Source organism: Anser anser (assembly GCF_964211835.1).
Source record: "Anser anser genome assembly, chromosome: 12".
In the NCBI taxonomy this organism is placed as follows: Eukaryota; Metazoa; Chordata; class Aves; order Anseriformes; family Anatidae; genus Anser; species Anser anser.
Genome location: NC_139733.1, coordinates 4,754,992 through 4,772,793, shown reverse-complemented (window position 1 = coordinate 4,772,793; position 17,802 = coordinate 4,754,992). Strand labels below are relative to the sequence as shown.

General features: G+C 36.5%; 1 protein-coding gene across 8 annotated transcripts in view; it reads left to right on the top strand.

The window, feature by feature from the left end:
- HDAC11 (histone deacetylase 11) overlaps positions 1-16,944 on the top strand; it is a 53,177-nt gene extending 36,233 nt beyond the window's left edge. For 4 of the 8 annotated variants that reach the window (XM_083796425.1, XM_083796422.1, XM_083796424.1 and 1 more), the window contains 6 exons: positions 3,798-3,840; positions 5,421-5,497; positions 7,207-7,269; positions 9,373-9,469; positions 12,294-12,511; positions 14,990-16,944. In XM_083796425.1, coding sequence (XP_083652551.1) covers positions 3,798-3,840; positions 5,421-5,497; positions 7,207-7,269; positions 9,373-9,469; positions 12,294-12,511; positions 14,990-15,229 — 738 coding nt within the window. In that variant the 3' untranslated portion in view covers positions 15,230-16,944. The remainder of the gene's footprint in view (positions 1-3,797; positions 3,841-5,420; positions 5,498-7,206; positions 7,270-9,372; positions 9,470-12,293; positions 12,512-14,989) is intronic. The other 4 variants (XM_083796429.1, XM_083796430.1, XM_083796423.1 and 1 more) reach the window with 1 other exon arrangement.
- Positions 16,945-17,802: the final 858 nt, after the last annotated feature.

Here is a 17,802-nt window from a genome sequence, read left to right as displayed (position 1 = left end):
TTTTAAATGTTTACCTTCTTGAATGTATCAAGGATTCATTCAAGACATCAATAATATGATAAGCTTTTCTGTGATTACTGCATAGAAGACAATGCAGCATGGTATTCAGAAACAGTTAAAATACTGGATTTGAGAGTTCAGTGTGAGAGAACAATGCAAGGGAATTTAAAAGTCTGATGAAGCAATTTTCCCAAGTATTTGGTGAGGCTTGTGAGATTAACAGTCACTGCTCTCATTTGCGTGTAAGTGGATCTGGGCACTATTTAGTTTGAGTCCTCCTGGGTGAAATGATAGAGAGCCAACTATAATCAGATTTTTAAGGTAATATGAAATATATTGCTTTTCTGTTGTATTTGTATGTCTTAATGGTAGAACAACTTAAGGTATGATGATCAGGAAAAAAATAGCAGTTTATATAGATATCTAAGTATTCTGTTAAATCTGCAGCCTAACTGCTTGATTTGCAAGTGTATATCTAAAAGTGACTGGAGGCTTTTATTCTCCATACCTTCTCAGATTTCAAAGCTTAATGGGCATGCTGTGAATTAGGCAAGTAAAAAACTTGCAGCGCAGTTGACAACAATATACAATTACGTGTATTTATTGTGGAGGAGCAAGAGTTACTTAAATTGAAAGAATATTATGTTTTGCTTAGTGCTAAAGACTGAAAATACTAACTAGAAAAATGTTGAGCATCTATTTGTATTTCTTCAGTATCTTGTTGCTATCTTTAGAAGTTTTTTAATCCCAGAAGAAGTCAGTGGAGCCATGACAGTGTCCTCAAGAAGTGCTGTATCAGCAGTAGCCTGAATTGCTTGTAGTAAAATATCCTGGGTGTTTGCATTTATGTAGAAATATTGTCATTAGGGAATGAACCTGATGTAGACAGTATCAAGTGGGGTTTGGGGTATTTATGAATGTATTCTCAAGCAAGCTATGTTTCTGATGCCAAGGTGCATAATATAAGGACTCCAATTATTTTTCTGTAACATTTTTTATTGACCTGAGCTTTGGAAACATGATGGCATACGTAACTAAGGGTTTATCTAATTGTTCTTGAAAGCATATGCTTTTTTTATTATTTATTTAAAGTTGGTGGGCTTCAGACAAAGCCAATGGAAATTTTGGTCTGTTGTTCTGAATGCATAAGAGGGTACATAACTTTCTGAAAAGTAAGAAGTACCTCTGGAAGGAGGAGAAGGTTGCAGAGTTCGGTTTTAATTTAGATTTGTGAGTGGGAAGCAGATTGCTTTTAAAATAAATTGTATATGTCTTGCCCATTTTTGGCCACTGTCCAGCTGTTTTTGTTCTTGCCTCTTAAAATCCTTTTCCTAATTCTACTTTGTCTTCTGTTGCTCAGTCTTCTTAGATGTACATGTTACTTAATGTCAAAATGAGGTAAAGAAATAATATAAAAGTGTTTGTACAGCGTAGCAGCATCAGATATGTTTTTTTGGAGCGTTGAAAGCCTGCATAAGCAGGAGAAAAACAGAAAAACTACTGAAAGTGTTGTGGGTAAACTTTTGGATTTATTGCACTATGGGAGGTGAGGTAGCAAAGTACAGCTTCCTTTAACAGGTGTTAACTGGTGAAAGGGAGATGTAAGAAGTTGAACACAGCGCATCCCCTACTGCAAGCCAGCATAAAGCCACTGGAATATTGTTTTCCTGGTAATTTACCAGGAGCTGGTAGATAGCACCAAACCGTTTTTGCTGATATCTGTGTAGTCAGCTTTCTTTCAATGGAGTGTGTGGCGAGTTCTGGGGCAGTTTTATTTATCTTTTAAGCCTTGTGTTATGGATTGGCTAGTAGTAGAGAGGGGGAAAAAAAGATAGCTTTCTGGATTCATGTGATTAATACAGTCCAAGGTGTTTAAGTTTTTGGTCCTCACTCAGAGGAAAAAGTAGCTTCCTTCCGTCTCCATTTAGTCCTTCAGTATCACTTCAGATTCCTGCACAGTTCTCTTCTGCATTGTGTTACTGACCACAGTCAATAATGGTTATTGAGATGAGTCTGCTTTGCAAAACCCTGTCTGAGGAGGAATGTGCAGTGTCCTCCTTTACTACAGTCATGCTGTCTGTTTTTGGGGACAGTGGTTACAAGGGATCACAGAAATGGTGGTAGTGAAAAGTGATACGGAAGAGTGCAGAGTTTGCTAATACACTACCTTTGATATTTCTCAAGGGTCTTGACATTCCCTCTGGTCCTGTCACTAGTTACCCGTGGGAAGAGGCCGACCCCCAGCTCCCCACACCTTCCTTTCAGGTAGTTGGAGGGAGCAATAAGGTCTCCCCTCAGCCTCCTCTTCTCCAGACTAAACAACCCCAGTTCCCTCAGCCGCTTCTCACAGGACTTGTGTCCCAGGCCCTTCACCAGCTTCGTAGCCCTTCTGTGGACATGCTCCAGGGCCTCGATGTCCTTCTTGTAGTGAGTGGCCCAAAACTGAACACAGCACTCGAGGTGCGGCCTCACCAGAGCAGAGCACACCTGCCTGGTCCTGCTGGCTGCACTATTTCTGATACAAGCCAGGATGCCGTTGGCCTTCTTGGCCACCTGGGCCATGTTCAGGCAGGTGTCGACCAGCACCCCCATGTACTTGAAAAGCAGTTTTGATTCACAAGACAATAAAGTTTGTACGGTCCAAGTCAGAAGTACAGATAATCTTCTGCTGTGCTCAATGGTCCTGTTTATCATGAAAATTCTGTTGTTTTTGTTCTTTTTAATGATTTTAAACAACATAGGAAGACTGGTTGTTCATGAGCAATCCCTAGGAAGTATGCTAAATAACAGATAATGTGCTTTTCCTGTAACTTAATTGGTATTATGGTTCAGAAACTATAGTCTTTTTCTCAAGATCTAATTTAAGATGGCATGTTCTTAGTAGGATAATGTTTAACATCCAGGTAGTTTCCTTAATAATAAACTAGAATTGTTCAAATACTAGGGATGGATAATTCTCAACTGTCCAAACTTCCTTGCTTGTATGATATGCAATACATTTGTTCCATAATTATGGAAAAGAATACTATGATGTTCCTTTTTTATTATAGCTAGTAGCTAGTAATATATTCTTTTTAACTTATTTTTAACCTGTAGATAAATGCTTGCTTGAGTCTTCCTAGCCAGAATAAGTCTTTTTTTTTGTTTTGTAAAATGTAATTTAAGCCTTGATTATCTTTTCTCTGTTAATACTTTCCCTTCCTTCAATGTCCTTTGACTTTATAGGAGTGTAACAGGCACAGTTTTTTTTTTTTTTATTGAAAGTCAAAAGATCAGTAATGTTCTATACTGTGCTTGTTACATTATTTAAAAAACAGAAATAGCCACAGGACACTTCATACTGTGGCATTTTTCTGTCCCCACCCACAGCTGAAGCTATGTTGATCTGTATTTTCAAGATTTGGAGCAAAGGTTCCTCCTGTTTCTTACATGAGCAGGAAGGATATTAGGAGGTTCTTGCTCTCTCTTATTCCTACCAATACTTGTGCTTTCACTTTTTAGTTTGTCTGCTAGGGGTCAGTGTTTGTCTCCTCAAAGCACAGTTAGTTTTAAATCTGTTTGACTGCCAGAGAATGAAATACAGATGTGATATCAAATATTTTTTCAACTAATTATGCTGAGAACAGTTTTGTATGGTTCGTATTCAGAACTCTGATTCAGAATGACCTGCAGTAGTAAAAACATCTGAAAACTCAATGGGCGTGTTAGAATGTCAAGAGCTGCGTTTGGGGTGGGAGCAGACAGCGCTAAATGTTTGCTTCATTCGTTCATCAAGTTCTTGCTGTAATTTTCTTAAGGCAGGAAAACTTGCTGTTGATAGAGGCTGGGCAATCAATGTGGGTAAGTACAAATGTAATGCATTAAGTGATACCTAAAACTGCATTTAAAATCATTATTTTGATTCAGTGTGATGTGTATTCTGTTTATAATAACAGAAAGTGACTGGATTGTGTTTATTTTAAATCAACTTTAAAGGAAAAAATGGTAAAAGTCCTAGTGGATTTTTTTATTCACTATCATCCATGTTGCAATTTTATAACTAAATGAAAATTATTTTAGAAAGCAATAAGGTGACTGGGTAAAGATATGGTACATACCTACGTAGAGAAAAGTGTTTGGGTTGTAGTGGTGAGGAAAAGAAAAGGATAAAGGTGTTCAGATTAGACGTAAATATTTCAACAAAACCTTCCATTAAATTATACAACAGTTCTCCTAGACATTATCAGCCAATTTATATATATAAACACCAAATCAAGGGATTGGCTGATGTGCACGAGAGTTGACTCTAACTGGTACAGCCCTATTTTAGGCTGTGCAGTTCTTCCTGAAAAAGACTTAAATGAGGAAATTATGAAGAATGAGTGAATATGTCTGCTCTCTTGCTCATATTAAAATAGCAATGTAAAACCAGTAGTAAGCTATTGAAATAATATTTTGTCATGTAAGACTTAGCTTGTCATTTTCACACAGCTCATCAGTTACGGGATTTTCCATTATTCCTTACACACACTTGATATTTCTGAAGGCAATAAATCCTGCATCTGTGCAGCTTTCCTGTTGTTTTTTTAAAGCAAATTTCTGCCTTGAAATTGGAGATTTGCTGTGTAACATGTCTAATATAAAACTACCTTTTTATTCGTCTTTTAGTAACAAATAATACTTTAAAATGTAATCTTCTACAAAGTAAATATCCAATGTTAAAAATTAAATACATTTAAAAAAAAACTAAAATTCTGTCATTTCCTGACATATAAGAGGGGGTTGTTAATTTTTTTATTTTTTTTTTGCCTAGATATTTGTAGTGGGTTTCTTGGTTTAAAATGTTCTGGGTTAATATATAAAAGTATGTGTTTTGGGAGGAGGAAGACTAAGTACTTTTCGTTATACGTAGCATACATCTTTGTTTTAAAGATCAGTTCTTAAAGTTTCCTTCAGGTTTGACTGTTTGTGTAAATAAACAGAAAGATGATGACGTGTGCAAATGCTGATAAGGCCATAGTTCTTAGGTATTTTTTGACCCAGCATTCAGCATGGGGAAAGAACTTTCCATGTGTCCTTTGCATTTGCCCATAATGTTAATTGGCTTCATTAGCAGTATGTCTTCACTGACTTCAAAGCAGTACGTCTTGTTGTGTGGGCACTACCTTATGTGTGTGCATTTCTCAGTCCCTGCTAGGTAAAAGGGACAATGGCCTTCAAACTGGGCATCTGCTGGTCCTTTGTGTGGTGGCCTGAAAGGTGCCACAAGATGTGTACAGAAACCCTATGCAGTGTCTTGCGGTGCTAGGCTGGGGATTGACAGCTCTAGGCGAGATTTTTCCGAAAGGAGAAAAAATACCTGATGTGGTCTGTCTCTTTGTAAAGACCATGCATGTTCCCTAGTATCCAGCTTTTCACCTCTTCCACATTTTTATGTTTAGGAGGTGGCTTTCATCACTGTTCAAGTGACAAAGGTGGAGGGTTTTGTGCATATGCTGATATCACACTGGCTATTAAGGTAAGAAATATTCTTAAAATTGTATTTACTACTGTTAATGCAAATGGAAAAAAATCTCCACATAAATTAATGAGAACTCTCTAACATCTTAATCAGAGAAAATGTAAACTAGAGACGGATAGGAATAGGAAAACGGTGTGATACTTAAAGTTTCAGAACACAGTGCATATGCAGCTATTGTTAAGCGGAAGGAAGAATTGCAGGGGTTGCAAGATCTTGAATGTAAATATGAACCACTACAATTGCATTAATAATCTTGAAAAAAACAAAACCTACCACTAGCAACAAAAAAACGCACTCAAACCAGATTTAATATCCTCAGTGTTAATTATTCTAGCCTTGCAGTTGAACCTGCAAACTCAACGAGTTTCAGTGACTACAATGAAGACTTTGCAGAGACAAATCCTCTCTGAATCAAGCTGCGCTGTACAGCCCTCAGAGTAGTTCAAATTCATGAATAAAAACGTGGATGTCTCCAAAATAATCACTGAATGTGAATGAATTCATGTGCTATTTAGCTGTTGAAAGGCTGAAGCAAGAGCTTTCTGCAATTAGAGCTTATTTTTATCAAGTGTACTATGGTATATTTGTATACTAGAATATTTATAAAATATCAGTAATAATCAAAACATAAAAAAGCCCTAATGACTGCAGCACACTAAATGACATAACACCCTAATTTCTGTACACTGTAATTTTTAGAAAGTAATCCAGTGTTCTGTTTTCTCTAGCCTTAAAATACAGATTGAGAAATTATAGTGGATGACAGTTTGTACAAAATTTTATTTTTTTACCATGTCTGTATTAAAAGTTAGGAATTTGGCAAAGTTAAGATGTAAAGAACTATTTTTTTCTTCACAGACATGGAATAACAAATGAGTTTTACTAGCTTAAAAAGTGACTTTAATGTATACAGTCCCTGCTGTGGCTTTTTAAAAATGGTGGATTTTACGCAGTCGGATGCCATCACAATGGAGCGTCTCCCTTTCAGCTGATAAGCCTCATGTGTGCCATCATTTGTGTCTCAGGAAAATGGCTCCTCACCATTTGGGGGCCTACGCAGCTATTGCTTCACCCTGTCCCAACCCAAAGTTACTGCTGCGCCTTTCTCCATGCTGTTGCTGGTTCCATTCCTGCCTCTGACAGCACCAATGCCACAAATAGCTTTTTTAATCCCTAGTTGGACCTGTCCTTTTTGTTTGGCTGGTGTGAAGAGGCATACCACCTATGCTTGCATAGAGCCAGCACTGCTGTAGCAGCATTTACTTAGTTTCCTGGACTTTGATATGTTTTTCGGTGCCATTGGGCTTAAGCCTAATGCAGAGCCTGCTTCGTAAGATACTGCGTAATGCTGTAGAAGGATATGTCCTTGGTCCTACGTTGAGTCTGATACCTTTTGTGAGAAAGAGGAGATAAATAGAAAGCTTTTTCTGCCCTTTCTCCACCAACATTTTCTCCAGGTAGGTAAATACCTGCACAGATGGCTGTACATGCATTTGATACGATGGAAATGGATAGTTTTTAATATATAATCACAAAAAATTATGTGAAATAATTAGAAATTTTGGAATACATTTTTTTGGAGTCATTTGGAATGCATACCATTGAAGCCAAAACAATAACACACTGTGCAAACTTCAAGTCTTCCGTTAATCTGTCACCTACGTTTGTAACTTACCTCTTCATCTTTTCTTTGCTCACATATCCAGTTCTTATTTGAGAGAGTACCAGGGGTGTCCAAAGCCACGATTATCGATCTGGATGCTCACCAGGTGAGTAACGTACCTGTATTCAGTACTGCGTATGTTTTGCTAGAAGCGTGCGATAAAGATCACTTTTCTTATAGTAGCATAAAATGTCAATTCACAGAACACAAAGTTATTCATGGACAGTGGAAGCTGTTAACAGTTGAGTTGTTTAATTATCTTATGTTCCAATGGGCTGATGAGCCAGTTCAATAAAATTAAACTGAGTTGTAGCTCCATCGTGTGGCTAGATGTAAATATATTTTTGAGTTGCATGCTGATCAGTAGCATATAGTCTGAAGAGTAGTTCAGTATCCCAGAAGAAACTGAAATTTCTTGAAATGGAATTACAGGTAGTTCAGCTGCTTGATCATTGCAGCAATCTTTGTAGGAGATGAATTCTACCTTCAGTGTTTTAATAGAAAGATTGACTTCAGGCTAATGAAGTAAAAAATAAATCTCTTCAACCGATAAAGTGATTTGCTGTGGGTATTGAGAACAAACCTCCTCTTTAGTAGGATTTTCGAAAAAAAAAATCCTAAAAGGAAGGAAGTAGCATTTTTAGAAAAGCAGTTAACATGCTAAAATTGTCCAGTCTAAAGCACTGAAGATATTTTAGTATGTGTAAATAAATAGCTTATGAAGTGGTTCCATTGCAGTGAAGAAGCCTACGGGCTGCAGAAGTGTTCCATCTTCTGCCATTTCTCTTACCTGCAAGTTAAGGCATCTAAAATTGCCAGGAAACAAAGGCATAACTTATGCAGCAAAAAGATGTTTTGCATTTCTGATTCTCTGGGCACCTCTGTCAGGTTGTAGATGTTTTTGTTTCTTGTGTTCTTTAAAAGATTTCTAGTATATTTGCTGGCTTTCAGGCGTCATGCTAGTGACCTCGATTGGCACTCTTAAATCACCCCTTACTGTAATTGTTTTCTTTCTTTGGGGATTAAGAGGTGTGTGAAGTAGTAGCTCAGCAGATCCTTTTGAAGTATGCAGACATCCTCAAATTTTGAGTGTCCCAGTTCTTGGTGCATTTGAGCGTTTCACCTTTCTTAAGAAAATGGTTGACCAGGAGGCTCTAGTATTGCTAAATGTTTCTGTGTGTACCAAAGGTGCTGAAGAAATATGTATGAGTTGCAGTTTTTTAGCCTAAAGAAATGCGAAGGATTATTCTAGTGCTTCCAGTTCCCCTTTTCATGTGCATTGACTAGCTTTAGCCCTTTGTTTCTGTATTTTGTGGTTGTTGTTTCCAGGGGAGGAAGTCATAGCAGAAGTATAGCTTAACTGTTTGCTGGAAGGTTTACAAAAATTACGTAAGTGATGTGCCCAAAGTACTGAAGATGTATCTGGATTCTGTTTCTATAGTTTAAATGAAATCACTCTAATAATGTAGTGGTTGGGTCCTATATGATACATAGATTTTGACAAAATTATCTTGGGGATTGCTGTGAAGAGAGATTTTTGAAAAAATCTAAATGACAGCCAAAAGAATACTATTTAAATTCAGAGATGGAGTTGGAGGGAAGTACTCAAAATCTGAATTTGCTCTTGAGCACCCAGCTTTCCACCCAATACAATATTTTTGTAGGGAATTTACGGTGATGAACAATAAAATGTTAAACAATTAAATTGGGTATTTAGTGTTTCTAATTTTTCCAATGACTACTTATCTCACCAACATGAGAGTTTTGAGAGAACTGCAGTCTGATCTTTTATCCTTGTACTAGGATGTAAGTATCCTTGCATCAGAATCCATCCTGAATGCTGAAAGTGACATTTTATACAATTGGAAAGGTATCTGTTCTGCAGTCCTGGCCACAGTTGCTTTTGAGATGCTGATGAAAACAATTGGCTTTTAATTTTCACTTATTTTTCTTGTATGTGCAATGAGATCTGTAATTACCTTCACAGAGATACTAGGATGCCGATTTTGATAATACCTACAGTCTTCAGACTGATACTGTCAAAGCCCACAAGGCTCTATACCTCAAAATAACCTTGAAGACAATAAAAAAGGAAATGCCACAGGAGTTTTAAATGTTTGGCCTTTGTAGTCTTAATTACCTTAGAATTTGCAGATTATGTAGTTCTGCGTGAGTGTGGTAGAAAGAACTAACTCTGAATTTCCTTCAGGGAAATGGCCATGAGAGGGATTTCATGGATGATCAGAAAGTATATATTATGGATGTGTACAATAGATATATTTATCCGGGGGATGGATTTGCTAAACGTAAGTATAATTAAAATTCATATTCCAGAATGTGAAAGAATTACTGTAATAGTGAACTCATTTACTAATAAGTCTCCTTGCAAGTATGTTAACTAGGTTTTTTTTTAAGTTCACGTTGAACATACCACTTTAAATGATTTTCTGATATATCACAATAGTGTTAATTCTGTAGCTTTCCCTCACTTATTCTAGAATGAAGTGTCTTCCTTCATTTCTGGGATGAATTTCTGGAACACAAAGTGTGGGCATTGGGTGGACAAAAAAAAAAGGCATAAGCATCCCTTTATTCACGTATCAAATGGTAACATTTCTAATGGATGAGTTAAGACCAAATCAAAGAAAGCCTTTGTTAGGAAATTTGAAATACCAAATTTTAGGGGACCGGGAGGTGAATCTGGTGTTTGCCCTTTGTTTCTCAGTTATTCCTTCAATATGTTTTTCTGAGTTCTTTGCTTTTATACATAGTGTCCGTTAAAATTGGTAGCAAATTAAATTCGCTCTAGTGTAGATACACATTGTATGGTCCTATATAGCAATTCAGTTACTGTTTCTTACTTACATATGCTTGAAATCATTTTCTACATAAACTCAGAGGGCTTTTGGGGTTAGGCCTTCTTATCATTGAGGCAGATTGTGCTTTCAAAGCTGCTGAAATGATGGGATTGCTACAGATTCTGTTGGAGCTTTTTTTTTTTTCCTGGGGGGGAAAAAGTGTTATGAGCCACATCTGTGACAGTCATAGAAGTTACTGCTTGAAGAGTCTTTCTGTTGTGCCTGTTTTTGAGCTGCACAGAGGTTTCTTCTGTGTTTCTCCTGATGACCTGGGACTTCTCAGGTGCCAGCTGTTCCAGGTGCAGGCCTACCCTGGCAGCAGTACTGTTAGAATGGATCCTAGTTTGATTCAATTCTCAGCCCTCTCCTGTGAAGTTGGCAGTACTACCACTCCCTTACTGCAGATGAAGCATGAGGTGCCGAAAGCTGTGGCCAAAGGCACATGTAGTTAGAGTAAGGGTGCCTAAATAAGAATTCACTAAATTCTTTAAAAATTATCATGCTAGGTGGCTGGTTGAAAACAAAATCAGAGAGGGAGCCTTTTGAAGGGAGATAGAGGTATGACCTGAGAGTTTGAATCCTTAATGGAAATCCTTAACTGCTCTGTCTCTCTGGATCTCTTACTTGTGTTCTCCCCCCTTTATTAGAGAAGACTATTCTGTACATTTTTCTCCACTTCATTAGGGAAAAAAAAAAAAAAAGACTGACACTGCCTAAGGCTTAGCCCTAAGGATCATCATGCTGTTTCCCTGAAAATAAATGTTTTAGAATTACACAGAAACTTAGGAGGAAGATAAATGTGAAAAAAGACTATTTCTGTGAACAGTGGGCATAGAGGATTGACAGCTGAAACTCAAAATTCAGGCCTTCAAAAAGCATTGCTGGTGGTTTGGGTGTCATTTTACCTGTGCTCAGAACTGCAGAATTTTATTCACAAATTAGCAAGAAATGGATGAAAGGGTATGAAATGCAAAGAGGTGTTGGTTCTAACCTCTAGGTCCATCACTGTACATCAGTAGTCACTCTGATCTGGGTAACAACTAATCAGTGTAATTCTGTTTGTTTTTTTTTTTTGTGTTGGAGATGAAGTCAAGATAACTGCAGCAGTATGGAATCTTATTCCTGTTTGTCTCAAACTTATGGTTTTACTGGAATGACACTTGTTTGTTCCCTATTCTAATGCATTTACCTCCCTCTTAAAGTTCTCTCCAGCTAGCAGAATCTTTGCCTTGAAGAGGCTCTAGGTGCTGGTCAGAACAGCACAACGTTGCAGACTTTTATAAATACTTATATAACAATAAGAGAAGAATTCAGGAGAAATAAATTATGGAAACTAATGTTTGCAGTAAAAATAATGGAAAGAAAAATAACGCTTTGCTAATGTTGAACAAAGAAAGCAGGGAGATACTACCCAGCAATCACTGGGACAAATAAGTGTCATTGTGTGTTGAATTCCTCCATGCACACTTGGTGGGTTCTGAATCCACACTTAAGATTTAGAGCTCCAAATCATTTAAGTCAAGGCATAGGATATGCTGAGGTGGAGGTTGTATCTTGAAATACCTTTGACATAATTTGATTAATTCACATTTAGCGTTACACACGACTGCCTAAAGGCATGGAAAGCTAGGCTTTATAACCTTGGACTTCTTTCCTCTTCTGCCTTCTCAACCCTTCTTTTCTACTTCTAATGCTTTCCTAGAAGCATTGCAAATAATTGATTTAAATTAAGAATAGATATTTGCTCCTTCTATTAGGATTATAAGGTAAGAACATTAAATTGGAAATGCTTAGGGCAAAGCTAAATCTTGTTATGCAGAAAGCAGTTCACGTACATTCATGATCCCTTGCTGTTAAGTTTTCAGGGTTGAGATAAAAATAAAACATCTTAATTTGTCTCAGTGATATTTATCTTGTGTTTTTCTTTCCAGCTGTTTCTCTGCAAAAACAATTCAGTGTTCTCTTATGCTCTATTCAGATTAATTAAATGATTTTTTAAATGCTTTCTTTGCTGATTGGTAAATGGATTTGTATATTGGTCACTTCTCAGTAACATATTCTGCTTGTGTTTTAGAGATTTTTTTTTCCTGCATTGAATTCTGTTTTCAATGGAATTTTTTCAAGGTCACCGAACTTGCATTTGCTGCAAAAACAAATAGTTGAATAATGTTCTTTAATAAAAGATTCTGTGAAAATGTAGTGTATTTACAAAATTTCTGGAAATGTCTTTTTTCATCACTTACCTAAGTCTTGCTTTTTTTTTTTTCCAAAGCGATCCTTTGTTTGTTCAGTAACACTGAAACTTTTTTAGGTGCCATAAAACGCAAGGTGGAATTAGAGTGGGGTACAGAGGACACAGAATATCTTCAGAAGGTACATACTCACGTGGAAGGAGCGTTAAATGAACTAAAACCTGACATCATTGTTTATAATGCTGGGACTGACATCCTGGATGGCGATCCACTGGGGGGACTTGCTATTTCACCTCAGGTTTGTATAATACTAAAATACATTCAGACTCTCACTCTTCACTAAATACTGAAGGCGCTCCTGAGAGCGCATTACTTGTGGCAATTTGTTAAGTGAAAGCAAGACCCATAACTCAAAGTAAAACCAAAATGTTTTTCTGTTACAGGTGCATCTCCGTTGCTCTTTTACCATATGTTTTTAGTTGTCTTTTTCTAGCTCTAAATATTTCTGTTGTCATGTGCCTGTTTAAGTATGATATATTTTTCTCTCAAAAATTTTCTCTCTAAAGTATACAAATTTTGAACAGGCAGATAGTGTTCAGAGAGGTGTGTGTTTTCACAGTGCACCTAGCTCTTCTTTTTCTTATGGTTCTGCTCTTGCATCTGGTTCTTTGTCTCTTTTCCCCTCATATAGCACATTTGACATTTTTGTCACCTGCCCCCAGTATGTATCTTACATGTAACTTCCTCTGTGGCACTCCTGTTTGTTTTGAACTGTTCTTCTGGTGTCTTCCAGGTCTAGCAGTTTGTGCAGCCTGTCTGTGCTCTTAAGAAATGAACATTTTTTCCTCTTTCACCACTCATTTCTCTCCAGCTATCACTCCGTTTTTCAGTTCAGTTTAACTGTACTCCCCAATCTAGTTTCAGATTTAATTTTTATTCGTTCTGTGTAGCTGCATAGAGGTCTTCACCTTCCTGAGATAGTGACAGATAGGCGCTTTTGTCAAAAAAAAAAAAAAAAAGACAGCTCATCCTCCTCAGACAGCTTATCAAATCTGTCCTTGTTCTGATATTTGAATTTTTTTTTTACTGTCTACTAGTTCAATACAGGAAAAAATGCTTTATTGATTTGTGAACTCTCAGAATCCTTTCTAACCGAGCCATCATTTGATCTGTTCTGTTTTGCAGTGCTTTAGTTCTCAAACGCTCTTCTACAGAGCTCTAGTTCCATACTGGTTTATGTTGCCTTTCTGATACAATTCCTCATTCTTCTTGTCTGTCACTGAGCAGTCTGTCGTTGCTTTCTGACTCATTGCAAAGTCCCTGATGGGTTGGGGTGGAGGAACTTGGGAACTGGTTGGAATCGCCAGGTATTGTTTCTGTGGCTGTATAAAAGCCTCTCTGGATGAGAAAAGAAGAGCTGAGAGGCTTGGACTTGTTTTTCAGATTGGAGAGGATACTGCCTGAGGTGTAGGATCTCGTGTGGTGGAACGGAGCTTTTTGGGAAGCAGTGGCCATCAAGAGAAATGGAAGCTGGTGATACATAACAAATACTTAGACGTGCCCTTTCAGATTTCTTCCAGGGTGGAACAGTGTTAATCATCAAGAACCATGAGTTGCTGTAACCTGTTGTATGCCATACAGAAGAAGAAAGATATAAGATGTAGGGAGGAGGGAAAAGAAGGGTAAATGATCCTTCTGGTCACAGGCAGAGATGAAAGGCAGCGTGTACCATTTCTCTCTGCAACCACTGGTTCAGGTGCCTTCTTTTCTCTCTGATCTTGTTGGCTTAGGGAGTGGATGACTTGTTTCACCACATTTGAAATCCCAGTCTATTAGAAATGCCAAAAATGAAGGCATTGACCCTTGAAAGTTCATCTCTTCAAGGCTCATGAGTCCATGTCCTCAGTTGTAGATATTGTTTGTGTTTTTAAAGTCTTGCTATAGTGCTAATTATATGCAAAGTATGCCTTCAAGCTATTGCCAGAAAATGTGATATGTAGCAGGTAAGTCCCTCTTAACTTTGTAAATTACAAGCGTGGCAGCCTGTCATTTTCAGTTGATTTATTTTCTTTTCTGGTAACAAGCAGATGCTGGGAGTAAGCCTATGTCTTTTTCCCTCAGTTTTTCCAGGATCGGCCACTAGAGATCTTGGAGGAGAAATGAGGCACTTAGGTTCCCATGAATAGTGACTGCTTCTAGTTCTTGTGTGGGATAGCATTTGCTGATTCCAGTGATGGTTCCCAGGGGATGTACAGCTTGTTCTATGATTCTGTTATTTCCTTTAAGGATCTGTTCCTAATATAATTCTTCAGTTTCCTTTGTCTTGATTTTCTGTTATTAGTCCTTACTCCTACTCTGTTCTTTTGCAGAGTTGTGTCAAACTATACAGAAACTATTACTGGTGCATGGTTTTACAAAATATTTTTCAGCTGCGTTTGAATATTACTCTTTTCCATCTGTTTGTGGTCAATTTTTTAGAAACTTTTATTTCCTGGGCAGGAATTCTTACAGGAATTTATACTAGGCAACTTCTATCTATTGTATCCTCTAAAACCAAGACAAAGATTTTGTATTTGTTGTTTTTCAAAGGATTTTGCACATGAAGTTTCTAACAGGGCTTGTAAATTATTATTTTTTTGTTCCTAATATAAAATGTAGGGCTTAATTGCTGATTAAGCATTCCATACTGCAAATCCATAAACAATAGACTGTCTATTAGAACTAAAACGTCATATTTGTATCACTTTTTTTTTTGGTAACTATTGTAAACATGCAGGGAATTGTGAAGAGAGATGAAGTCGTATTCAAGGCTGCCAGAAGCCGCAGAATCCCGATCCTGATGGTGACATCTGGAGGCTACCAGAAGAGGACAGCACGGATTATTGCTGATTCTATCCTCAATTTGCACAACCTGGGGCTTATTGACAAGGAATTAGTGGCCAGTGAAGCTGAAAATTCCAAGGTAGAAAAGATGATTAGGGACTCCGTTACAGACTTAACCAACTTGTCATTGTAATAGTAAGTTACTAAATTTTAGGAAAGAAAAATACTGTTTTAGGAGCAGGAAGTCTTCGCATCATTATCAAGGTTAATATAAGAAATTCAGAAAGGACTCGGCTTGCCTTTAAAGTAATGTATTGCAGATAACACACGGTTGCAGATTAACTGTGTTTAACCTCTGAAACTATCTTGAGCAAAGGCAAACAAATCCTTTTGAGCTAATTTAGATGTACTCAAGGGGACCTTATTTCAGTTTATAATATTACTGTAGAAAGCTTTAATTGCTTCTTATTGTTATAGGTAGTCTATTATATTGAAAGAACTATGCAGTTGTTATCCAAAGACTGTCCCAGACCTATTTCACATGATACGGTTCTGACAGTGGTGGGAGTAATCTGGACTAAACCTATTGGCATTTTTCTTAAATACTGCATTTATTGCTTTTGTGTGTGTGTTCTGCACAGTCTTCAACTGTCGATTTAACACTAGTGTGCAATACTATGGAAAATGGTTCAGTTGCTTGGCTTTTAAGCCACAGCCTATTAGAATGGAAGTTCATTAATTTGTATTTTATTCTTATTGATGATAGTGACTTGATAGTCTTTTAAACAGATCTGGAAGTAGAATATGAAATATCTTTGGCTTCTTATGCAAATGAGTGGTAAGGGCTCAACATTAAGTCTGGTTTTTGCCTCTCTTAAAATGAGGCCTGCATATAAAAAGCAATAGTTACTATGCATCGTAAATCAGATTAAAAAAAACCTACTATAAAATTTAAACTAATATTAGAGTTCTGAGAATTCTAGCAGAAAACATGTAGAAATAGAATACCTTTTGTTATCACATCATTTATGTGATCACACATGCTTGTCCTGTATAAAAAATTAAGAGTAAATTTTTTTTTTTCCCAATTAGTGCTTTTTAGTTGCTTGAAGATTAGTGGTAGTCATAGCTGCATAGCTGCAGTTGCAGTAACCAAGTTGTTCATATTTAGAAATAAAAATACTGTGAAATTTCTACATTAAGCTAATTTAATAACCATATATGAGAGCTTCTAGGAGGTACTGTAATTTGAGAGCAAAATAATGTATTCAGAAGCAAATTTGGTACATTAACTCTAAAGATTGTTCTATTTAAGTTGGTATACTTCGCATTAAGTACTGTTTGTAGCATTGGGTCATAAATGTACTAAAGTGTATATTTTGCAAGAGCTTTTTTTAACTTCCGAGTATTCACTGATTTGTAGTACAAGTTTAATGTTGTATTTCTGTGAAGGGACACCAATATTTTCCTTGTAGTAGAATTGGTACGTAAGTTATTTAAGGAATGTTTAATTCTAATCAGAATACTTACCTCAATTGTTATTTTTAGATTTATGGGGTTTGTTAATTGTAGCAACTTGCACACTTGCTATAAATATCTGCTTTAAAACAGAATTGGCATATTGCACTAATCTTGAGTTGCAACACTGTTATTAAAAGGCACTTTTAAATTTCTTACTATATGAGTGGTCAGCGTACAACTAATGTTGAGATTTATTTTTTCTATACTGTCTGTGTTACTGAAGGATGTTGCTATTCTTTCATATAATTTTTATAAAATTATAAACTATGTTTCTATGAACTAAACCCCTGTAATAGTACCATATGATCTTTTCCAAAATACATTGTGTTTGTGTTTATATGTTTATTTTTCCTCAGTGGAGATTAAAATCATGTTGAATATTGCTAATTGACTTTCTTCACTCTGCACGTATTTTTGCTGTCAAAAATTTTGAATGGAACACTATTAGAAAGACAGGAAGATATATTTTTTCATAATTAAAATGTAGCTAAAACTGCAGCGAGTCTTAGGGCTGGATAGTTCAGTGTTCCTCAACAGTGGAGGACTTCGGAGTTAATGTGTTCACCTCGTAAAGTGAACTTGGGAGTTTTGTATCCAAACACATTTTAACAAGTCATCAAAAGGTGTTAATCTGGAATTAGAAGGCAACTTTATATTCTATTGCCTATATTATAACTCCTATTTTAATTATTTTATTACAGGTATTGAACTGTAAACTAAGATTCTGTTAAGACTGAAACAGTTTTTAGGCCTTTTTTCTGAAATTACTGGTTTATAAACTAAATATTTGCAGAAGAACCTATTAGCTTTCAAAGACTCATGTAAAACTTAATGATCATTAAATAACTGTCGTGGCTGCATTTTGTGTTTGGCAAACACAACTCATTCATACTTTTTAATTTTTTAATTTAGCGTAATACTAGATTTTTGTCAGAAGCAGAAGTTGAATTCCCACATGTTAAAAAGCTATGCCAAGACAAATGTCAACAGCTCCTCGAAAAGAATTGATGAAACTGTTTCTAAGTTGAATTTAAACTTCAGATATTGTATGATTCATAAATAATGTAGTGTTATCATTAGGCAAAGATGCGCTGAATATTTTTTCATGGAAATATTTGCAGGTATTGACAACCATCAGAATTTTTAACTTCAGTAAAAATTTTTGTGGAACACAAAGAGCTATGAGGCTCTTAGGATAATGCTGTATAGTCAGATTTTGTTGAGAAAATGGGAGGTTTTTTTTGT